This window comes from Solanum lycopersicum, chromosome 7, assembly GCF_036512215.1.
Source record: "Solanum lycopersicum chromosome 7, SLM_r2.1".
In the NCBI taxonomy this organism is placed as follows: Eukaryota; Viridiplantae; Streptophyta; class Magnoliopsida; order Solanales; family Solanaceae; genus Solanum; species Solanum lycopersicum.
This window is the reverse complement of record NC_090806.1, coordinates 42,856,713-42,881,284: the sequence shown is the minus strand read 5'-3', so window position 1 is coordinate 42,881,284 and position 24,572 is coordinate 42,856,713. Positions and strand designations below refer to the sequence as shown.

The following is a 24,572-nucleotide window of genomic DNA, read 5'->3' as shown; positions in this document are numbered from 1 at the left end:
AGTGAGTCCTTGTTGTTCTTAAAGTTTAAGTGTCATTCAAGGACGAATGTTATTCTAAGTGGGGGAGAATGTAACGCCCAAAACAAACTAAGGTGAACTAGAGACTCTTGGTTCTTTATTGAGTTAATTTTAAGTTAAACTAATTTACTTTAGTGTCCTTAGGAAGTGTGTGAAGTTTGGATTTAAATCGACCAAGAACGCCATGACATTAGGAAAATATGCCTTAGAATGTACTAGTGTGTTTGTTGTGTTTGGACGAGTTTTACGTGTTCATTTTACTTGAAACTTGCTTTCGATGTTTCTAAGACTTAGAAGACATAGTTTACTTGTTTAAAGTCCGGGCACGACCCCACCTAGGACCCACAAGGGGCCCTAGATGAAAGGCTCAAGACTTGGGCAAAATCTCCCAAAAAGCAGTGGCCATCAACCCCTAACAACGGTCAGTTGGTCCCTCAACGGTCCGGTGACCTAGGGCGTTGATTGGACCAGTGAGTTCAAATTTTACATGATCATTTCGTGGCTAAGTATCCATCAACGAGACCCTACCAACAGTTTGTTGGCTCAGCAACGGTCCGTTGGTGAGGCCTGCAAATCTGTGAAGTTGCTGCCAACTTGGGGTGCTTTACACCCCTAGTCTTTTAAGACCCTAGGTGAATAATTTTAGTGTTTATTAGGTATATTAAAGTGTTCTAAACACTAAGACCTCACTTTTTACCCCTCTTCCTAAAACCCAAAACCCCTCTCTCTTAAAATTCTCTCTCAAATCTCCATGGAAGTTAGAAGTTAAGAAATGCTAGGAGGGATGTTGTTGGTCGTTTCTCCATAAAAAATCTTTGTTATTTATTCAATGTGAGGTATTGTATCCATCCTTGAACTCTCTTTCTTTCAAAGATCCCCTTCAAACTAATTTTCAAAATGGGTTTTCAACCCTAGTTTCTAGTATCTTCAAATCTAAATATGGGTCTTGCATGAAAACGTTTTTAATGAATTAATAATGGTATTTACAATTTTATTTTATCATTTTAAGGTTAAAACTTCAATGAAATCATTTTAAAGCTTTTCATCTAGTGTTGGCTTATGAAATATGTTATATTAGTATCAATTGGTTTTGAGATGTGACTGCTTATTGTTGTTATTGTTGTTTAGATACTAACCAAAGGGCTAATTTATGATGAATTATTGAATGAAATGTTATAGGTGATTAACGCATGGATTAAAGGGTAAGTTGGTTATGTTGTTTAGTTTCAATTTTGATATGCTCTTGAGTGGTATGGTCCACCTTCTTGGTGGCGGTGTTTACTTGAATTGTATGAATGTTAAGTTACTAGTTTATTGTGAATGGAAAGTTACTACTATGAAGGCTTGTTATGTGAAGTAAGATGAAAAGTATGCGATTCTTGTTAAATGTGCATTATGAAGCTATTATGTAAAATAGGCTAGAGAGTATGCTTAAATGAAGCTATTCTTGTTAAGTGTTTTATGAAACTTGTTATGACAAGTATGTTAAGGATTATGTATATAAGCACTTATATGAGTATGTGAAGCATTAAAAGTGTGTGATGTGATGAATGAATGTCTAGGCATGTATAGTAATTAAATGTAAATGAAATGAAACTTATGTGTAAGGTCTGCTCACATGTACACACACTCACACTTCAATGAATGAATGAATCTAAGTTAAGTCCTAAAGGGGAGTTTTGGGGTGAACACTCTTCGTGAGTTGAGATGAAGTGTTTAGTAGCAACCCCACTAAATCCCATGAGCTTTCTAAGATAGGTTGGAAGATGAATGCCCTTAGTGAGTTGAGATGTGGTGTTCAGTTGTTATCCTTAACCTATAGTCTAGAAAGTTGAGAATCTGTGGGAAGTTATGCCTAACACCGAGATGATATGAAGGAGAGGCGGATTAGACTTCGTGAGTTGAGATGTTGTATCCCAATGTACCTCTTGAGATTAGTACTCCTCGTTAGTAGTGAATAAGTTACTTAGTAGAAATCTCCTTATCCCTTAACTATGTGCTCGCATAGGTGTAGCTATTGGGAAAGTTATGTAAATGCTAAGTGAATGACCTCATTCTAGGTAAGTGAGGATCCCTCATCTGATAGGGGTAATATGAGGATACCATGTCTAGCTCTCATGGTTTATGTCGGTTAAGCTAACTCCTACAAAAGAAATGAACATGCTAAGTCTTCTAAAAGAGTGTTCTACTTATGATAGGTAGTGGAATGGGACGCTGTTTATCCATGACGCTAGGTAGGCAATCCGAAAGGGGAGACTTGGTGAGACTTATTTGAATTGAATGAACTAAGTCTTCTAAAAGAACGTACAACTTAGGGTAGGTGGTGGTATGGGACGCTATCTATCAATTGCACTAAGTAAGACCTTCCGAAAGAGAAGACTTGGTGCCAAACCATCTAAAAGAATGTTCTACTTAGGGTAGGTGGTAGTATGGGACTCCATCTACTCATTGCACTAAGTAGGCATTCCGAAAGGGAAGACTTTGGTGGTTTGTTGGGTGTCATTTAATGACTTGCCATTAATTTAGGGGCTTGTTTCTCCTGAGTTGAGTAAGCCAAAAGGGGTAGTCTTGAGGATTGCTTTGGTGTGTATTGAAGGAGGCATATGCATACTTCCTTCATGTCTTACCTTAGTGGCTATTTATCATAATCATGAGGTAGGAAAACTCTTACGGAAAATGATTTCACTTTTTCTTTCGCTAGGCCTTGGAAGTTCTCTCATTTAGAATAAGATAGTTCATTGTAATTGCTCAAGTTGAATTCATTGTGAGTGCCTTAACTGATTCATTGTTAAAGTTTCCAATTTGCACTGTAATGTTAGTAGAGTTCACTGTATGTTGTTGGAAGTTTACTGTAAATGCCTCTTTTTAGTAAAAATTATATCAGTTCTTCTCTAAGTGTTAAATGATGGTTCTCATGTTGATTTTTTCTAAATTCATGAATGCTTTACTTAATTTGGCATGAAATGTTATTTTACTAAAATGTCCCTTTTCGCATGTTTTTGCATATGTCATACTTAGTAAATTATTTGTACTAACCCCATACATTTTCTATATGAAGTATAGGTTAGAAGCAAGGTTGAAGTCTAGAAGGCAAAGCTTGGGAAAGTTCCTCTCAATATAAAGTGTGTCCTCATTTATTCGAAGGCATAATTCCTATCTTCTTAGTTTCTTTATGTTAAGACTTAGTATGTATTTCATTTCAATGTAAAGGGACATGTCCCTAAGTTATTTATGTTGTGTCTTTAAGTTTGGCTTGTGACGATGATATTTCTTAAATATTTATAAAACATTTCCTTTTTATTAATTTATTCGCGAAAAGTTTTAATTCCGCACTACTTTTCATGTCTAATGTAATAAATGCTAGTCAAAGGGCTTGTGCGAGACCCCAAAGGGTCAAATACACCCGGTAATGAAATGAGGGTTCTCGCTAACTTCTAAGGGGTACTTTTGGGTCGTGACAAACTTTGTATCAGAGCATAAGATTTTGGGAAATAGTTTAAGGTCTAAAAGTATCACAAGCCACGTCTAGTAGTATCTTTGTCATTGGTGTGAGTTATGACACATTTATGGAAAAGAAGCTATAGGACGATAGAGTTTCACTTTCTTCGTTACTCTTTGAATCGTGCCATAGAACTTAACTCCATAAGGTCTTTCTCTCTTGTATTGCCTTGTCCGGTGTTCTTCTATGTGTGATTGCTTGGAAGAGGAGATGTTTCCATGTTTGAGAGAAAAAAAAGGTGAGTTTTAATGTTATGATGGTTTTGTGGTTTAAAAAGTAGATGTGAAGGTAAGTTTTGAAATTTGGTATGTTATGCGATTTATGGCTAGGGGTCAATTATGAGATTGGGAGTGTTGTGATGAGAAACCTTGTGGTGATTTTGTTCTAAGCATGGTAAGAGATATAAGGATGAATAAAGTGCTTGTGAGAATTAATGAGTTATCTTGTGATTATGTTCAATGATGGTAGATATGCTTTAAGGTGTGAATTTGAGGAAACGTTGAGGGAATGAGGAGATTTTTGTAGGAGTTGAGGGCAACCCTCTTGTGTGGTGAATGGTTGAATACTCATACTTGTGATTTGGTGGATGTTGTGATATAGGCTTACACTAAGATGGACATGTAGTATGAATATCTAGTAAAGAAGTTTTGTTACATGAAATTGAATTAAGTGATGCCTAAGAGTTGAATGAAGTGATGTTTAAGAGAGTTTGTCTAGGCTTGAATCCTAAGAGGAAAGTGTTATGCTTAACTTGTAAGGTTGATGTTGAATCTTGAAGTGCATGAGTTGAGGGTAGTGTGAGTTCTTACCTTGTGAGAGGAATAATGGTGCTTTGAAGTATGAGGCCTTGAAGATGGATTTAACCTATGTGAGGGAGAGTGAGTTGAGTAGAATGTCATGTAATGTACTTAGTCCAAGAGAATTCTCGAGGGTCACTAAGTGGGAGTGGTAGTATGGGATGCTACTCTCACATTGCACTTAGTGAAACTTACCAAGTCTCTTTGGAGTAAGTTTGTGTGGTCTTGTCCCTCATATTATCATGTCATCTTGATAATGTTGCTTGAAAAGTGCATTATAAAATTTTTAGGCATGTGACATAGTGATGTTTTCAATTCACTGTAATGAAGTTCAACTTTTTGAGAAAATTGTTTTTTCATGAATTATGGTTTCAATCTGTTATAAGATGAATTTATATGGTATTATACTTAATGTGATCATGTCATCGTAATAAATTGCTCAAAGAATGGATTTTTCAAAATTTTGAGTATGTTGGCAGTGACACAATGAATGTTCACGGTAAGATTTGTAATTTTTAAGAGAATTCTTGTCTTTGATTGAAATTTCAATGTGTGAAAAAGTGTTGTATATGAGCATGTTTAAGGTTGGGCAAGTTTGCTCCTCCAAAGGAGAAGGTTAAGTGTGAGTTTTGAAAATTTTGAAGTTTACAATAGTCGCCTATGTTGCTAAGTGTTTAAAAATGTGAAATGATGTTCCTTTCTGGTTGATGCTTTGATTTTGAGTGTTTGAACCTTGATTGTAATGTGTTATGTGATTCTAAGTGAGTCCTTGTTCTTCTTAATGTTTAAGTGTCATTCGTGGAGGAATGTTATTCTAAGTGGGGGAGTATGTAACGCCCAAAAACAAACTAAGGTGAACTAGAGCCTCCTGGTTGTTTCTTGAGTTAATTTTAAGTTAAACTAAGTTTGTTTAGTGTCCTTACGCAGTGTGTGAAGTTTGGTTAAGTTTTGAGTTCAATCGACCAAGAACGTCCATGACATTTGGAAAGTCTGCCTTAGAATGTACTAGTGTGTCTTTTTGTGTTTAGACGAGTTTTACGTGTTCGTTTTACTTGAAACTTGCATTGGATGTTCCTAAGACCTAGAAGACTTAGTTTAGGGGTTTAAAGTCTGGGTAAAACCCCACCTAGGACCCACAAGGGTCCCTAGAAGAAGGGCCCAAGACTTGGGCAAAATCTTCCAAAAAGCAGTGGTCATCGACGACCCTAACGATGGTCCGTTGGTCCCTCAATGATCCGTTTACCTAGAGAGTCGATTGGAACAGTGAGTTCAATTTTTCCATACTCCATTTCTGGCTACGTATCCACCAACGAGACCCTACCAACAGTCCGTTGGCTCAACGACAGTTCATTGGTGAAGGTCCGTCGGTGAGGCCTGCAAATCTGTGAAGTTGCTACCAACTTGGGGTGTTTTATGTAAATACACCCCAACTATTTTTATATACTAGGTGAATAATTTTAGTGTTTATTAGGTACATTAAAGTTTTCTAAATCCTAAGACCTCATTTTAGACCCCTCTTCCTAAAATCAAAAACCCCTCTCTTAGAATCTCTCTCAAGTCTTCATGGAAGGTAGAAGTCAAGAAACGCTAGGAGGACTGTTGTGATCTTTTCTCCATTAATAATATTTGGTATTTCTTCAATGCTAGGTATTGTATCCATCCTTGAACTCTCTTTCATTCAAGGAGCCCCTTCAATTTAATTTTCCAAATGGATTTTCAACCCTATTTTCTACTATCTTCAAATCTAAATATGGGTCTTGCATGAAAACATTTTTAATGAATTAATAATGGTATTTCTAATGTTAGTTTATTTTTTGAAGGTTAAAACTTCAATGAAATCATGTTAAATCTTTACGTCTAATGTTGGCTTAAAAAAATGGGGTATATTAGCATGAATTGGTAGTCTTTGAGTTGTGATTTCTTATGGTTGTTATTGTTGTTTAGGTATTGCTCAAAGGGCTAATTTATGATGAATTATTGAATAAAATGTTATAGGTAATGAAAGCATGGATTAAAGGGTAAGTTGGTTATGTTGTTTAGTTTCAATTTCGAACTTCTAGGGGGTACTTTCGGATTGTGACCAGTATAACATAAATGAAACATTTCGAGGGGTACTTTCAGTTTTTCATCAATTATTCTTTAGTTATTTTGATACTTTTTTGTTGAGACGTACGTCAAAATTTAATAATATTATAAGCATTCTTATTTGTTTGATAAAGATTATCAAATACTATTTTAATTGCATTTTTAATATATATATATATATATATATATATATATATATATATTGTGATATTTTTATTCTTATATTAGTTGAAGTGGGTTCATGTACTTCTTTTATAAGAAAATTAACTATTGACTAATTAATTAATCTAGAGACTTTCAATTATTCACTTTTATGCTCTTGCATTACATAATGCGTTTATTTAATAAATTTTCTACTTTTGTTAAGACAAGAATGAGAGTTGACCAAAGATAACATCTTAGATATTGTAGCCTTTGTTTTATCTCCTTAATTGCTATAATTGAAATAAAAAAATTTATATTATGTTCAAATCGATAAACACATTTAAAAACTCTATGAAAACTACTATAGTTTACAATAATTAACAATTCACTACATTTTTAAAATATTATGTTCAGAAAGAATATTCCCTTGAATGTCCAAGTTATTAGTAACTAAGAAAAACAACGTACATAATATTATATTCATGTATTAGAGGAAAACATTATAAAAATTAAAGTATGTAGATTTTCTTTTCTCTTCTTAATTTTCATTATTGCAATAGTAAGCTTCAATATGTGTTGTTATGATCTACCATCAATATGATTTTAATAATACCTTGTCAAAGAAAGTAAAAACAAGTTTGATAACTAAGCCTTCCACATGTTCCCTCACTTACTCACTCACTTTTTCTTGCTTCTTTTGCAGATTAATTAGAGTTTATTTACAAAAATAAAAATATCTTGTGTTTTATTGTTTAGATGGCTGCCAAACTACGCAATCTGCTAGATAATTTTATGTTCATATCTCCAAGATTGTTGCTGACTAGAAGCAAGTATACCAGCAGAAGATGTTGCTGTCACAATATTTCCTTTGCACTACTTGATAACTTGTTAGCTGGTAGAGTGTTTACTAGGTTTGCAATAAGTGCCGGTGTAAAATAGGCTCTTTCATGGTTTAATGCTTCTATATTTGTTGGAGTGTACATAAGCTGCAGGTATTCTGCAATATTACTTGGATGTACATAATTTGTGGGGTATGCATCAGTTAGAGATCCATATTTTCTTAAAGGTAAGTTCAGATCTTTTCAGGTAACATGATTATAAGTCATTCGTGAGACCTTTTTCATGGATGGGATGTGAAGAAACCTTACCCCTATAACAAGAACTTGGTTCTTGTAATTTTATCGTAACACAATAAAACAAAGATTTATCGTGGAAACCTTCCGAACTAAAGGAAGGGAAAAACCAACTCTTGTTAATTCTAACCACCCAAGAAGTCAAACCCACTTCTTCTTTACAATTCTTACAACCTCTCTCCCAATAAGTCAAACTCACTTCTTGTTACAAATCTAGGAATTATTACAACTCAATAATAAACCTATAACAAATCAACAAAGACTAATAACCCTAGACTTTAATTGATCAAACTTCAATATCCAATAGTTCTGAGTAGAACAGGTTTCGTGAACCTGGTCCTTATTTTGTTGTGATGAAGGTGAACTTGGTCCTTGCGTTTCTGTGACGAAGACCTGCGTTTTTTCTCCAGAAAATACTGCTCTCAAGATGATATATTTCGTGAATATGCAATGCCTATCGTTCTGGCTTTGCTGGAAAAATTCTCTCAATTTTTGTGATTGCAAAGACACTTTTTTCCTTCAACTTCTTGATCCTTTTATAGATTTGATTTGCCTTCAACTTCTACAAAGAGAAGAATTATAAATCCTTTTTCTTCTTGAACTTGTCTATATTTACTTCTTTTCTTATTTGACTTGAATTGTAATTTCTTTATTTCTTTCCTTCTTTGGCTTGGATTGCTACTTTTGTATTTCTTTCCTTCTTTGACTTGAATTGCTACTTTTTTATTTCTTTCCTTCTTTATTTATTTCAATATTTGTTTCCTTCTTTACAATTCTGCACTTTTTCTTCTTTGCCTCAATACTTTTTCTTCTTCGCCGCAATCTCTCATAATTGTACACATACGAAACCATGCCTTCACTTTATCAATCATCAAAACTTCATTATTTGTTCTCCTACTTCCCAACATTTTCCCCCTTTTTGATGATGATAACCAATGATTTGTTACACATCAAGACTCTTTGTTAGTGATCAAAATATCAATTCTTTGTCATCCATCAAAACTACAAACTTCATGTTTTCTCATTCCCCAACAATTTCTCCCTTTTTGACGATGACAAACTATGCATATGTCTATCCACATTATATAATTTCCCCCTTTTGGCATCATTGAAAACCAATAACCAAAGAACTCGAATAACATTCAATGAGTGCAATATCATTTTTAACTCATAGCCACTTGGGCAACACTTTCAAGTACACTTCTGCTAACAAAATTGCAAGTTAATCTTAGGATATTAGTCATCTTAAACTCATACACAAGTAAGATCTTCAATGAGAAACAAAATAAACAAATATGTACCAGTTTATGCCCCTAATAAAAAACATATGATATCATGAGTATGAGACAGACATAAGCACATCAAAGAGTCAAAGAGTCTAAAATTTGAGGATAAGGATTGGGACAACTATTACTAAAGTGACGAAGAAAGGGATGTTTACTGCCATTGATAAAAATTTTCAGTATGCTTATTGTGCACCAGCTCCTTTATTCTGATAAATTTTCTTAGAATGTGAAATTTCATCAAGAGAAACATGAGGTACATCATCACTTTTTTTTTTGAACTCTACTCCGTAACATTTTAATTCCTCCATGATTTTTTTTGATAGCCTTTTTCTTGAAGGAGTATCAACTTCAAGTAACAGATTCACCACAGTTTGGTGCACAAAGAGATGTGTTTATCAATAATGAAAGCAAGCAGCAATTTATTTCTGTGAGAGTTGTTCCCCTAAGAGATACACAGGTTATACACTTGGAATGGATGAAATATCAATTTGGAGTTTGTGAACCTGGTTCAGATGTGGGTGGTAAAGCAAGGTTCCCCCTAAATTAAAGCATGAGTGACTTCAATACTGAGATTTTCATCATTAGAGCAGTTTGAGATTGAAATGATGCTTATTGTCAAAGAGGGTTCTTGGTGATCTTTAAGAAATTTGAATTTTTGATGATCGACCAGGTTCATTAGTGCTTATGTTTGAACCAAACTCAGAAAACTAATGCATTGAAAAAGGATGGTACATACCTGAGTATTACAGAGAAACCAGGTTCCCCTTTTTTTGTGTTTCTCCATGATTTACTTAATGGTGTTAGCAAAGAGTAGAGATAACATCCGCAGACTTTCTAAACATTGTTTGAGTGTGACTGGAGTGTGTACCTGTTACAGTACGAGGTTGAGGTAGCAGCATTGTATAATTACTCAAGCGTAATATTATTCTTTTACTAGCCAATTTTTAAAGGAAATCATGATAATGCATCAACTTGTTTGAATAAGACCATGCTTTGACTAGTTTTTCTCAAGTTCTTCATATTCAAGGCCTTCACGAGAATGTCGCATCATCATATTCTTCCAAATCAAATAAATCTCAAGTTGATTCTCTGAGAACCAACCCTTGTCATTTTTCAATACCTTCCAATGAGTAACAAGGACCATGTTCACACAATGAATTTCCCCCTAAAGGTGTACCATACTCTTACTGTCCTGATTGCTCTATTATTGCCCCAATCTCCAGAATCATAAATTAGTAGTAATTCATGTTGCAAGTGCATCAATGATTATTAGATTTGAACCAGGTTCATATGCAGGGTTCCCTGAATTTGCATCATCAAAGATGTTTGATATCATGTCACTTTCTTCAAAAAAAAAAATTCTCTCTAAAAATTTTTTTTCTCTCTTTCATTTTTCTCATCCTTTTCAAGGAATAAACTGCCTCCTTGAAAATCAAAGAGCGAGACGAAATTTTCTACCATTTTTAGCACCTGTTTGGAGCACGCACTATTCACGTACCAAGTTGGCCTTTTCCCTCTCACCTTCACCTGAAACACTAGTCAAAGATTAGTCTTGCGAACCCAGATTAGCTTAGGCCCCTTTATGTGAGTAAAAGGATGAATAAGATTTCTTCTAGCCCATAAAGGCAAATAAGAAAACTTTTTATTTGGAGCATTTTTATTTCGAACCAGGTTCTTAGCCGTATCAATCTTTTCCTTTTGGTGAACTTAACATTTTTCTGAAAGCCTCAAATAAAGCTTTACATTGATTCTTTATATGTCATGAGTTTCCACAATGAGTGCATAAAGTTTTAGACATGTGAATAGTGTGTGACACAAGTTTATTCTGTTTTTTAAAACTTATCCCACTTCGACTAGTGGTTTGCCTTTCTTGAATCTGAGTTAAAATTTCAGAGGACCTGGTCCATCTAAGATTTCTTTCCAGATCCAGTTTGGTATGATCAAGATTTTCTTGTAGAAACCTATTCCTTTCTGTTAAAGCTTTAAAATTTATGGATAACATTTTTATTTTTTCTTCTAGAGCTAATTGAAGTTCACTAGCAGAGTTTTTGCCCTTGTGACTTAACTCTGAGATTTTAATCTTTTCTTTTAATTTATTTTGAAGAAAGTGATTTTGTTTCTCAAGATTGTCATTGACTTCTCTTAATGATGCATAGTTTTCCATCATTTGTTCTCTTTCAGAATTGACAAACTGATATGCATCTATAAGAGTACTCAATAAGGACTCTAGCTCCTTTTTAGAATATGATTCAATATTTAGTTTGATGTGATGAAAACTTACCTAACTTTGTTTGTCATCTTCTTCATCATCTTCAGAATCTGTTTTAGCAATGAGTGCAAGAAAATCATATTTATTTGATTGTTCTATTGCAAGTAGTGACTGATTTTCGAACCCTCCATCCTCAAATTCTTCTTCAGATAAGTCCCCCATAGCGGCAAAGGCTCTTCTTATTGAAAAATCCACTTCTTGATTGGTCATTCTTCTGTTAGTGGGAATGTACTTATCATTATTGATTTCCTTTTCTTATTTTTTCTTTATTTCATAGGTCATGAGATTTCCAATGAGTTCATCCATAGCTAACATATCTAGATCACAGGCTTCAGTAATGGCTTCTACTTTACTTTCCCAAGATTCTGGAAGAACACTCAAAAGTTTTCTGACTGCTTTCCCATTGGGAATTATTTCACCTAGTGAGTAGATTTCATTAATGATAGCAGTGAACCTGGTATGCATCTCTTGGATTGTTTCACCTTCTGTCATTTAAAACAGTTCGTATTGTCTGTTCAAGTTATCTATTTTAGACTTCTTTACCTGAGTTGTTCCTTCATGTGCAGTTTGCTAAGTTTCCCATATTACTTTTGCATCTTGACATGATGATGTTCGATTGTATTCATTTGGACCTATTCCGCATATCAAGATCTTTTTTGCTTTAGCATTGTTCTGAATTGCAAGTTTAACTGCAACATTCCATTCATTCCTATTTTTTGGCACTTGAGTGGTTCCATCAATTCCATTCTTCATGGGTATGGTTGGACCGTCCAACACGACTCCCCATAGGTCTGGATTTTCTCCTAGTAAATGATTCATCATGCCATTCTTCCACCATCCATAATACTTTCCATTAAACAGTGGTGGTCGAGTTTGTGAAGCTCCTTCTTGTGGTGTAGGTGGTGCAGCCATCGATCCTTTTTAAGATGTTAGTCTTTTAATGAAAAGGTCTGCTCTGATACCAATTGAAGAAACCTTACCCCTATAACAAGAACAAGGTTCTTGTAATTTTGTTGTAACACAATAAAACAAAGATTTATCGTGGAAACCTTCCTAACTCAAGGAAGGGAAAAACCACACCGAAGTTTTCTATTAATTCAAGATATACAACTCAGTTAATCAATGAATCTAACTCTAAACTTCTACCCTTTTCGATTAACTATAATCGAAAAATCTCCACTCAACAAGAAGTCAAACTCGCTTCTTGTTTACAAAAGCTCTCAACTCTTGTTAATTCTAACCATCCAAGAAGCCAAACCCAGTTCTTGTTTACAATTCTCACAACCTCTCTCCCAAGAAGTCAAACCCACTTCTTGTTACAAATCTAGGAATTATTACAACTCAATAATAAACCTAGAAAAAATCAACAAAGACTAATAACCCTTGACTTTAATTGATCAAACTTCAATATCCAATAGTTCTGAGTAGAACAGGTTTTGTGAACCTGGTCCTTATTTTGTTGTGATGAAGGTGAACCTGGTCCTTGTGTTTCTGTTATGAAGACCTGCGTTTTTCTCCAGAAAATACTGCTCTCAAGATGGTATATTTCATGAATATGCAATGTCTATCGTTGTGGCTTTGCTAGAAAAATTCTCTCAATTTTTGTGATTGCAAAGACACTTTTTTCCTTAAACTTCTTGATCCTTTTATAGATTTGATTTGCCTTCAACTTCTACAAGGAAAGAAATTACAAATCCTTTTCCTTCTTGAACTTGTCTATATTTACTTCTTTCCTTATTTGACTTGAATTGTAATTTCTTTATTTCTTTCCTTCTTTGGCTTGGAATGCTACTTTTTTATTTCTTTCCTTCTTTGACTTGAATTGCTACTTTTTTATTTCTTTCCTTCTTAATTTATTTCCATATTTGTTTCCTTCTTTTCCTTCTTTACAATTCTGCACTTTTTCTTCTTTGCCTCAATACTTTTTCTTCTTCGCCGCAATCTCTCGTAATTGTACACATACGACACCATGCCTTCACTTTATCAATCATCAAAACTTCTTTATTTGTTCTCCTACTTCCCAACATTTTCCCCCTTTTTGATGATGATAACCAATGTTTTGTTACACATCAAGACTCTTTGTTAGTGATCAAAACTTCGATTCTTTGTCATCCATCAAAACTACAAACTTCATGTTTTCTCATTCCCCAACAGGATGGAATCATATGCAAATTGATAATATGTTGTTTGTGGTGCATCGACTTATTGAGGTTTATTGGACTTTGGTGGCAATGAAGAAAATTTGTACATGGTGTGGTTTTAAAGTTAACACATCATATTATTAGTGGCATATCCTCTCCATCTGAGTCCAATACACCTCATAATTATGTTGATGCACCATACATAATATTCTATCAAGCTTCATATGATGCAATGTCACTCATGGGAAGGGTTTCATATATGAACTATAATCATGTTACTAGAGAAAATATGGTCTAAGTGATGCATATGTCCATCCAAGCAATACTGCAGCATACCTCGTGAATTATGTGAACGAAAGCGATACTGCAGCACTAGCCCTATAAGAGGTCTATTGTACGCCTCAAATTGTTGCAATCCTAACAAAGATGCTATCAGAAAACATCTCAACTATCATTTCTCAACGTACACAACTGTTAGCTCAGTTCTCGGTTCATCAACACATTCAAGGGAAGTTAAAAACAATGTTAAACTCAGCAAACACGATTAATATTTGACATGACATTTTCGATTTAATATTATTTATTCCTAAAGCAACCATCTCTCAAAGATTTTCTCGAATGTGACATAGTACAACTATACCTCAATAGAAAGCTCGTTCAGCCGACAACTCATTTCTTAAAGAATTGAATAGTTAACTCGACCGAAGAGTTTAACAACATAAATGAATGAGAAGTTTCTACTAAACTGGTCAACAAGTTCTAGCTTCAATTATGAGCTCGAGGTTTTAAGAAACCTAATGTTAGTTTTCCTCAATAGTAAGCTAGTTCAGTAGGCAGTTCATTTCTCGAAGCACTTAAAAAGTCAATCCTCGAATCTATGGTACCCAGTAGGTATCATAGGCTGACTAAGCATGGGAAGTAAATACATAATCTAACGCAAGTAGTAAATATTATATCAAGGAGGCAGAGGAAAGGAACAATAGCGATAAACCTAACTATGAGCCTCAACAGTTCGACATAAAATGAAAAGATAAAAGTAAACCAATTAATTATAAAACAAATTAGACTCCCATTAATCCATAAGCTAAGGTACATTCGTGCACAAGTGAAATGAAAATAACCCAAATGGACATCCAGAATATTGATGAGTACACGGGAGAGCTCAAGTTATTCCTTGTTAAGACTAGATATATTCCAAGCTGGAGAGACCGTAACCCACACACAAACCGTGACTAAGTGTAACGATCCAAAAAAATTATATAAATAAGAATAAATAGGTATTTAAGGGCATAATGGTCATTTCACGTTTTAAATGAATAAATAAATAAATAAATAAATAAAAACATATTTGTATTTATTTATTTTCAATTTTTGTTTGACTAATTCTTGAATTAGTCTCCTAATCCTAATAGTTTTCTCTCTCTCACGCTTCTTAACTCTCTTTCTCACGTTCTCCATCTTCCTCACATTATTTCTGCCAAATATCAACAGTTCTTCATGCTTGAAGAACTCACATAAAATTTTTAGAAAAACAAAGCAATCAAAAAAATATTAAGGCGGAGGGCTGATCCAACTACAGAACAAATACAGACATAAACATAAAAAGTACCGCACAGAGCGCCCGCTCTAAAAAGCTGCCCTCCGACATTCATCCTTCAAACTACCCACCAATCATCCAACACAACCAACTATTCATAAAAGAGAAATGAATTACAGAAATCAGTGAATGAAATAAGGCGGAAAAAAAATGAGTGGTGTGGACGTTGAAGTAACTTGGACTGACTTTTGGAGAGAATTTTGGGTAGCGAATTCTTCGTTTGAACATCAATAAAGGTATGGGTTTCTCTCATGGAATTCTTTCTCCAGGAGTACTTTCTTTCGAACGTTTCTTAAACTCTTGAAACTAAGGTTGGTCCCCCTTCGTATGTCCTTGTCCTTAGCTCCCTAACGAATTTGTAGGATGGGTATGTTGTGCTGCTAAATTCTTGCATGAATGATGTGTTTAAATTTTGTGTCTTTCGGAAAGTATGAAAGTATATATGTGTGTATTTGTGCAAGATTTTGACCATGACTTTAAGTCTTTCTTTAGAATGTTAATAGATTAGAAATTACTCGTGTTTTATGTGCAAATAGAGGCTCATAAAAGCTTGATGTTCACTTGGTTGAAAGTTAGAAATTTTAGTTAAACAAATGACCAAATCATAATTTTAACTTGTCTTAAGAATCCTAACGAACAACAAATAAAGAGGCGCTTAAAAGTTCCGTAAATCGCTTCATAAAAATGTGTAACAAAGTCCCAGAATCTGGAAATTTGCTACAGGTGAAATCTGGAAATTTTGGGTGTAAAAAACATAAAAATAAAATAGGTGAGGTCTGCAGAGATCGAACCCAGGACCTCACCAACGCCTGTTTTTTTTTTTAAAAAAAAAAAGCGCGCTAAGAGGGATTCGAACTGGGGGCTGGGAGCAGTGAATTTTCGCTAAAAAGAAAAAAAATGGGGCTGGAGGGAATCAAACCCTCGCCCCTGTCTTGTGCGAGGAAAAGGAAAAGAAAAGGGAGCTGGGGGGATCGAACTCGCGACCCCCAGCCACGCGCGAAAAGAAAAAAAAAATTAAAAAGGGAATGCTGGGGGCGGGGATCGAACCCACGACCTCAGAGCTGAAGGGGTGGTAAAATATTAAGGGAATAAAGGTGAGGCTATGGGGGTTCGAACCTACCACCTCATAGCCTCCATTCCCAGTCAAAATAAGTGAAAAATAAGGGGGGGCTGTGGGGGTTCGAACCCAAAACCTCCCTATTCAAGCGAATTTTAATATATATATATATATATATATATATATATATAATGAATTAAAATTCTAATTAAAGTTTGAAGATCAATTCTTTTATGAAAATATTGAGATTTAAATTAGAATTCTAATTAAAATAGAAAATTTATTATGTCATGAAAATGTTGAGATTTAATTTAGAGTTCTAAATTTATGAGTATTAGAATTAAAATCAATGAAAAATATAAATGATATCCAAATAATTCAAGATTTGGGTTCCCGTGTCCAAACCTCCGTATTGATACATAAGTCATACGTGAGTAAAATATTCAAGAATGATGTCATCTACTTAGATCAAAAATCAAGATCTTGGTATATCTAGAAGATACATAAGTCTTGTAATACATAATCTTAGGAAAATAAGAATCACTTAACGAACTATTAATGAAGCCCAATGGCTTGTATGTATAGACACATAAGTTTAACATACATTCAAAAATAAGTGAACCTAAGATATACGTAATGAAATGAAGAATGTGGTGACAACCATGATGTGAGGCTAATGTATATGATGAGAGCAATCTTAAATAAGCCTAAGTGAATGTTACCAATACATACTCGCCAATGAGAGTGTAAGATAATGAAGAGATCAGTCTCGATGAACACTCTAATGACAATATTGAGTTTAAAACACTTAATACTAATAATGAGATGAGAAATCATCTTTTGAGCTATGATGTCCTCATACTAGAAGTCAACTTCCATGATGTATGAGTTGAATGTAATGGAACTTTATACAGAGCACCAATAGGCTAGCTATGAGCGGTGATGCCTTCTTTCGGGAAGGGCGGAGGTTCACGTAACTCTCATGAGATGAGACTGTCCGGCTTGCCGGGTATAGGTCTCCATACATCTCCTAGTCTTTGAACCTATATTGCCACTATAGGGATCTGGTGGGGTTAAATTCCCATATACACTAGCATGTTATTGAATCACTTTGGCCGGTGATTCCACCTCTTTTCGGTGTGGGGGAGACACTGGATTTCATGATGCTCACATAATTTATGTCGGTTAAAGTTAAAGTTCCCAATGAATGAATGAGGCCATCCTCAAATGAATCACATAAAGAAATGAATGATACCGAAGGTGTTTGGATAGGATAATCAAGAGGTGAGCTAGATTCAGGTAATGACATTAGGTTATTCCTAATCATTGCACAGCAAACCCGATGAAAGCCTTAAACTACATTCTAGGTATAGCTGGTGTTCGCACTGGCCTATGAATGAATTGAAATGAAATACGTATGAAGCAGACTCTGTGTTTGCTAAAGAAGGCTCCCTAGTTGAGATCTCATATGTTGAACCCTCATTTTGGGAAGTCTTAAAGTTAAGTCTATGATAATAAGGTCTCATGGTATATGAATGAATAATATGAAAGAAAGTATGTGTTATATGTTATGTTCTATAAGAAGATGTTATGTGTTGTGTGCCATACGATAATTATAATGATGCATGTCACTCTCATGGCATAATTTTCCCAATCTCAATTTAGCAAGTCCACTGACTTGACTTCCAAACATCATGTTGTTAGGAAAGAGCTATTCTTCCTCATGCATGTCCCTGGTGTGTGCTTGCATATACCCATACTTAGTACAAGTGTGTACTAATTCCATACAAACATCTACATTTAGGTGCAGGCACAGGTGGACGGTAGAGCGACATGTTCGTGATTGCAGCTATCCGGACGTCGGCATTCATCCGGAGTTTGGTAGGTCGTCATACTTCGAGGATTCTACTGTTTTACATTCTAGCGTAGTTTAAAAGTTGAGCTAGTGGAGCATGTTCCACTAGCGTTTCTTTCCTGTTTTGGTTCAGACTTTGTATTGGTGCTATTTTGGCCGATATACAATTAATACTTAATGAATTATTTCTTTCAGTTGCTTATCTCTTAAATGTTAGATGGTTGATGATGAACGATTACGAAATATAAAGAATGTTTATCAAGTATGATTAAGGAAATCAAAAATTTCAAATTTTCCGCTAAAATTAACCTATGTAAGGTAAGAATGACGTAAGTAGGCTTGTTTGCAACCTCTGAGAGGTCAACGACGCTAGTCTCCTCTGGGGTCTAGATCCCAGTTGTGACAAAGTTGGTACCAGAGCGCTAGGTTAAACTCCTTGAATAATGAGTTCACATCAACCACATTGAGTAGTTTCTAAGTCATGGTAGTGAAGTGCACCACTATCCTGGATTAGAGACTGCATGATGCGTAGAAAAAACTTCCCTTCTTCTGATCTTATTGTGCTTTTCCTATTGTTTGAATTTTTGGTGTTACAAACGTGTCTAACATCAACCTTGTTGTTTTTAGAGAATGAACACTTTGAGAACTAAGGGTCTGAGGACGGGAGCAGCAGCAGCTAGGGGTAATCAGAATCCACCCCAGGCTCCAGCTGAAGGAGTGGCCATGCTAGTTAACCCAGCTAGGTTGACTGATGCGGAGGTGAGGGCATCTCTAGCCCAGATGGCACAGGCCATCACGATGCATGCCCAAGCTATGACTGCCCAAGTCAACCGGCAGGATGTTCAGAGGGAAAATCCACCGGTTCGCAGCATGGCTGACAGACTGCAAGACTCACGAGGATGAATCCTCAAATTTTCACAGGTGTTAAGACTTCAGAAGATCCTCAGGAATTTATAGACGAGTTGCATAAGATACTGGTGGCCATGGGGGCCACTGATATTGAGAAGGCTGAGCTGGCTTCCTACCAGCTCAAAGATGTTGCATAGACTTGGTGCAAAATGTGGCGAGATAGCTGTATCCTAGGAGGGGTGCCAGTCACCTGGGAGTTGTTCAAGACAGCATATTTGGAAAGGTTCTTCCCTAGAGAGATGAAAGAGGCCAAGGTTGAGGAGTTCATCAACCTTAAGCAAGGATCTATGACGGTAAGGGATTATTCCCTGAAGTTTGTGAAGCTATCAACGTATGTTACTTCCCTTAGTATTTGATAACAAGAATGATGAGAGTACTTAACTTTGTTCAAATTATCCAGGTATGCTACTTCCTTGGTTTCGACAAGAAGGAATGAGATCAGCAGGTTCCTCACAGGAATCAATGGAGACCTGCAGGAAGAGTGTCGGGCTGCGATGCTCCATGATAATATGGACCTTTCTAGATTAATGGTGCATGTCAAACAGGTAGAGGACAGCTGAAAGAGGAGAGGTGTATGTGATGTTAGGAGGCCTAGGCCTCAAGATCAGGCAGGTCCCAGCCATGGAGGCCATAGAAACAATTTTGGCGTCCGCGAGCAGCCCAAATTCAAGAAAGGGCAACAGAGTGCTGGTAATTCTGACCCTCAGAGAAATACAACACCTAGAGGAGGTAGACCCGAACCCAAGAGGGGCAATGGAGGTGAGATGCAGCGTCCAAAGAAGACTTGTACTAAGTGTGGCCGAACTCACCTTGGAGAATGCAGACAGGGCACTAATTCCTGCTTTGGTTGTGGTAAGAGTGGACACATGGTCAGAGACTGTCCCCAGAACAGAGGTCAGGCTGGGGGTAATGCTCAGCCTAGGCCTGTCCCACAGAGTGCAGCAGCAGCCGAGCCTCCCAAGAGGAACAGATTTTATGCCTTGAAAGGTAGGGAGGAGTAGGAGAAGTCCGCTGATGTGGTCACAGGTATGCTGCAAGTATTCTCAACTTCTGTTTATGCTTTATTGATCCGAGGTCTACGCTTTCCTTTGTGACTCCTCTACTTGCCCTTACTTTTGAAATACTACCTGAAGTTCTGCATGATCCTATAGTGGTTAGTACGCCTTTAGGAGAAAATGTGAGAAATGATAGGGTATACAAGAATTGCCCAATAGTTGTGAGTGGCAAGCCTATGTGTGCAAACTTGATTGAGTTACCCATGCATGATTTTGATATTATTCTTGGCATGGACTGGCTTCACAACTATTATGCTTGCTTGGACAGTCGTAGTAGGGTGGTGAGGTTTTGCTTTCCTAATGGAGAAGAGTTAGTCTGGGAGGGGTACAATCCGATTCGTCTGAACCCCTTGATTTCAAATCTAAAGGCCAATAAAATGATGGCCAAAGGGTTACTATGTCATCTAGTGAGTGTTAATGATTTAGACCATGACGTTCCTTCCATAGACTCGGTGCCTGTAGTAAATGAGTTCCTAGATGTATTTCCTGAAGATTTGCCTGGAGTCCCTCCCCTTCGAGAGATTGACTTTGGTATCGACTTAGAACCTGATACTAAACCAATCTTAATTCCTCCTTATAGAATGGATCCAGCAGAACTCAAGGATTTGAAGCTACAGTTAAAAGATCTCACTGATAAGGGTTTCATTCAGCCGAGCATATCCCCTTGGGGAGCTCCAGTGTTGTTTATAAAGAAAAAGGATGGGACCCTTAGAATGTGTATAGATTATCGGCAGCTCAATAAAGTCACTATAAAGAATAAGTATCAACTTCCCAGAATTGATGATTTGTTCGATCAGCTCCAAGGGTCTTGTTTCTTCTCTGAGATTGATCTTCGTTCAGGGTATCATCAGCTTAGGGTTAGGGATGGGGATGTCCCAAAAATAGCTTTTCGTACACGTTATGTTCATTATGAGTTCTTGTTTATGTCATTCGTTCTCACGAATGCACCTGCTGCATTTATGGACCTCATGAACAGAATCTTCCGTGAATACCTTGACTCTTTTGTCATAGTATTCATTGATGACATTCTTATCTACTCTAAGACCAAGGAAGAGCATGAACAGTATTTGAGACTAACCTTGCATGTACTTAGACAACATCAGTTGTATGCCAAATTCAGCAAGTGTGAATTCTTGCTGAGATCAGTGACCTTCCTGGGCCATGTTGTGTCCAATCAAGGTGTAGAAGTGGACCCCAGAAAGACTGAAGCTGTTAAGAACTGGCCAAAGCCTCTTAATCCCACAGATATTCGTATTTTTCTGGGATTGGCTGGTTACTACCGCAGGTTCGTGGAGGGATTTTCTTCCATTGCTGCCCCACTTACAGCCTTGACAAAGAAGAAATCCAAGTTTGAATGGACGGAGACTTGTGAGAAGAGTTTCCAGGAGCTCAAGGACAGACTCACTTCAGCCCCGGTGCTTACTCTGCCCAAGAGTGGAGAGAACTACACTGTCTATTGTGATGCATCTAGGGTTGATTTGGGATGTGTTCTTATGCAGGATGGTAAGGTAATAGCGTATGCTTCCAGACAGCTCAAGGTTCATAAAAAAATTATCCCACTCATGACTTGGAGTTGGCAGCAGTGGTGTTTGCATTGAAGTTGTGGAGGCATTATCTGTATGGAGTACATGTGGATGTGTTCACGGATCATAAGAGTCTCCAGTACGTGTTCACGTAGAGGGAGCTGAATCTACGGCAACGCAGATGGTTGGAGCTGCTGAAGGATTATGACATTAATGTGCACTACCATCCAGGTAAGGCTAATGTTGTGGCTGATGCTTTGAGCAGGATGAGCATGGGGAGTACAGCCCACGTGAAGGATGAGAAGAAGGAGCTAGTGAAAGAGGTACACAGACTGGCCAGACTGGGTGTGCGGTTGGTTGACTCTACTAGTGGAGGTGTTTCAGTTCACCCTAGTTCTTAATCATCCCTGATAGTGGAAGTCAAAAAGGGTCAGCATCTTGATCCTGTGTTGATGGAGATGAAGGACTCAGTGTTGTTAAAAATGAACGAGTCTTTTGCTTTGGGAGATGATTACATACTTAGATACCAGAACCGGTTGTGCGTACCAGATGTAGATGATTTACATACAAGGATTGTTATAGAGGCCCGTGGTTCTAGATATTCCATACATCCAGGTTCCACAAAAATGTATCATGATCTTAAGCAGATTTATTGGTGGGATGGCATGAAGAAGGATATTGCAGACAATGTGGCTAAGTGTCCTAATTATCAGCAGGTTAAGGCAGAGCATCTTAAGTCTGGTGGTCTAACTCAGATTATTGAGGTTCCGACTTGGAAATGGGAGGCCATTAATATGGACTTCGTAGTTGGTCTTCCGAGGACTAGGAGGCAGCATGACTCTATATGGCATATTGTTGACATATTGACTAATTTGCCCACTTTATCCCTAAGAAGTCTACTTACAGGGCCGAGGATTACGCGAGACTCTACATTGATGAGATTGTGAGATGGCATGGGATTCCTTTGTTTATTATTTCAGATAGAGGAGCTCAGTTTACTTCGCATTTTTGGAGATCTTTCCTGAAAAACTTAGGCACGTAGGTGAAACTTAGCACTGCCTTTCATCCTCAGACAGATGGGCAGGCTGAGCGCACTATTCAGACATTGGAGGACATGTTGAGAGCATGTGTGATTGACTTTAGAGGTAATTGGGATGACCATCTACCTTTGATAGAGTTCTCGTATAATAATAGCTATCACTCCAGTATTGGGATGGCACCATTTGAGGAATTGTATGGTAGGAGGTGTAGATATCCAGTTGGGTGGTTCGAGGTTTGAGAGTCATCTATTTTGGGTCCATAGATCATTCATGACGCCTTGGAGAAAGTTAGAATGATTAGGGACAGGTTGGCTACTGCTTACAGCCGACAAAAATCATATGCAGACAACAGAAAGTGACCCTTAGAATTTAACGTTGGTGACCAGGTCTACTTGAAGATATCTCCTATGAAAGGGGTGATGAGATTTGGTAGAAAGGGAAGTTGAGTCCGAGGTATGTAGGGCCATATGAGATCCTACAGCGTGTGGGTGAGGTGGCCTATGAGTTAGCATTACCGACGGAGTTAGCTTCTGTTCATCCAGTCTTTCATGTCTCTATGTTGAAGAAGTGCCTAGGTGATCCAGCATCAATCCTACCTGTAGAAGGTTTGGGGGTTGGTGAAGACTTGTACTTTGAGGAAATACCTGTTGAGATCTTAGACAGACAGGTTAAGCGGCTGAGGAACAAGGAGATTGCCACAGTGAAGGTATTGTGGAGAAATCATCTTGTGGAGGGTGCTACGTGGGAGGCTGAGGCCGACATGAGATCCCGATATCCCCATCTTTTCAACTCTTGAGGTTAGGCTTCCTACTCGTAAGACTATAGTTCCTTATCTCTTCCTATTTTGTTGCTATTGGCTGATTGTACATAGCAATTAAGTTATGATCTGATTGGCATTATGATGTGTAATGGTAGTGTCATCTGGGGACGAATGTTTCTAAGGGGGGGGGGATAATGTAATGATCCAATTTTTTTTATATAAATAAGAATAAATAGGTATTTAAGGGCATAATGGTCCTTTCACATTTTAAATGAATAAATAAATAAAAACAGATTTGTATTTATTTATTTTCAATTTTTATTTGACTAATTCTTGAATTAGTCTCCTAATCCTAATAGTTTTCTCTCTCTCATGCTTCTTAACTCTCTTTCTCACGTTCTCCATCTTCCTCACATTATTTCTGCCAAATATCAACAGTTCTTCATGCTTGAAGAACTCACATAAAATTTTAAGAAAAACAAAGCAATCAAAAAATATTAAGGCGGAGAGGAGTTGTTTCTTTAGTGGTGTGGACGTTGAAGTAACTTGGACTGACTTTTGGAGAGAATTTTGGGTAGCGAATTCTTCGTTTGAACATCAATAAAGGTATGGGTTTCTCTCATGGAATTCTTTCTCCAAGATTACTTTCTTTCGAACGTTTCTTAAACTCTTGAAACTAAGGTTGTTCCCCTTTCGTATGTCCTTGTTCTTAGCTCCCTAACGAATTTGTAGGATGGGTATGTTATGCAGCTATATTCTTGCATGAATGATGTGTTTAAATTTTGTGTCTTTCGGAAAGTATGAAAGTATATATGTATGTATTTGTGCAAGATTTTGAACATGACTTTAAGTCTTTCTTTAGCATGTTAATAGATTAGAGATTACTCGTGTTGTATGTGCAAATAGAGGCTCTTAAAAGCTTGATATTCACTTGGTTGAAATGCTAGAAATTTTAGTTAAACAAATGACCAAATCATACTTTTAACTTGTCTTAAGAATCCTAACGAACGACAAATAAAGAGGTGCTTAAAAGTCCTGTAAATCTCTTCATAAAAATTTGTAACAAAGTTCCAGAATCTGGAAATTTGCTACAGGTGAAATCTGGAAATTTTGGGTGTAAAAAAAATAAAAATAAAATAGGTGAGGTCTGCAGGGATCGAACCCAAGACCTCACCAACGCCTATTTAAAAAAAAGTGCGTTAAGGGGAATTCGAACTGGGGGCTGGGAGCAGCGAATTTTCGCTAAAAAGAAAAAAAATAGGGCTGGAGGGAATCGAACCCTCGCCCCTGTCTTGTGCGAGGAAAAAGAAAAGAAAAAGGAGCTGGGGGGATCGAACTCGCGACCCCCAGCCACACGCGAAAAGAAACAAAAAAGATTAAAAAGGGAATGCAGGGGGAGGGGAT

At 36.8% G+C, this 24,572-nt stretch overlaps 2 protein-coding genes across 2 annotated transcripts; one reads left to right on the top strand and one right to left on the bottom strand.

Annotated features, from left to right (window-relative positions):
- Window positions 1–11,801: 11,801 nt before the first annotated feature.
- LOC138337441 (uncharacterized) lies at window positions 11,802–12,143 on the bottom strand. Its single transcript, XM_069287352.1, has one exon. It carries the CDS (start codon window positions 12,141–12,143, stop codon window positions 11,802–11,804), a length of 342 nt encoding a protein of 113 aa, XP_069143453.1.
- A 6,796-nt stretch (window positions 12,144–18,939) lies between these two features.
- On the top strand, window positions 18,940–22,315 carry LOC112941867 (uncharacterized). The gene is made up of 7 exons (XM_069287351.1): window positions 18,940–19,121; window positions 19,191–19,335; window positions 19,399–19,777; window positions 19,942–20,527; window positions 20,939–21,130; window positions 21,550–21,691; window positions 21,833–22,315. The coding sequence occupies exons 1-7, from the start codon at window positions 18,940–18,942 to the stop codon at window positions 22,313–22,315; spliced, it is 2,109 nt and encodes a 702-aa protein (XP_069143452.1).
- The last annotated feature ends 2,257 nt before the right edge of the window (window positions 22,316–24,572 follow it).

What these genes read in the sequence shown, in the direction of transcription:
- LOC138337441 (XM_069287352.1), bottom strand. Translation starts at nt 12,143, where the DNA reads ATGGCTGCACCACCTACACCACAAGAAGGAGCTTCACAAACTCGACCA.
- LOC112941867 (XM_069287351.1), top strand. Translation starts at nt 18,940, where the DNA reads ATGTGGCGAGATAGCTGTATCCTAGGAGGGGTGCCAGTCACCTGGGAG. An exon ending in CCTTGGGGAGCTCCAGTGTT is followed by an intron (nt 20,528 to 20,938) that starts GTTTATAAAGAA and finishes GCATGTACTTAG; the next exon opens with ACAACATCAGTTGTATGCCA. An exon ending in TTGGCTGGTTACTACCGCAG is followed by an intron (nt 21,131 to 21,549) that starts GTTCGTGGAGGG and finishes ACGGCAACGCAG; the next exon opens with ATGGTTGGAGCTGCTGAAGG.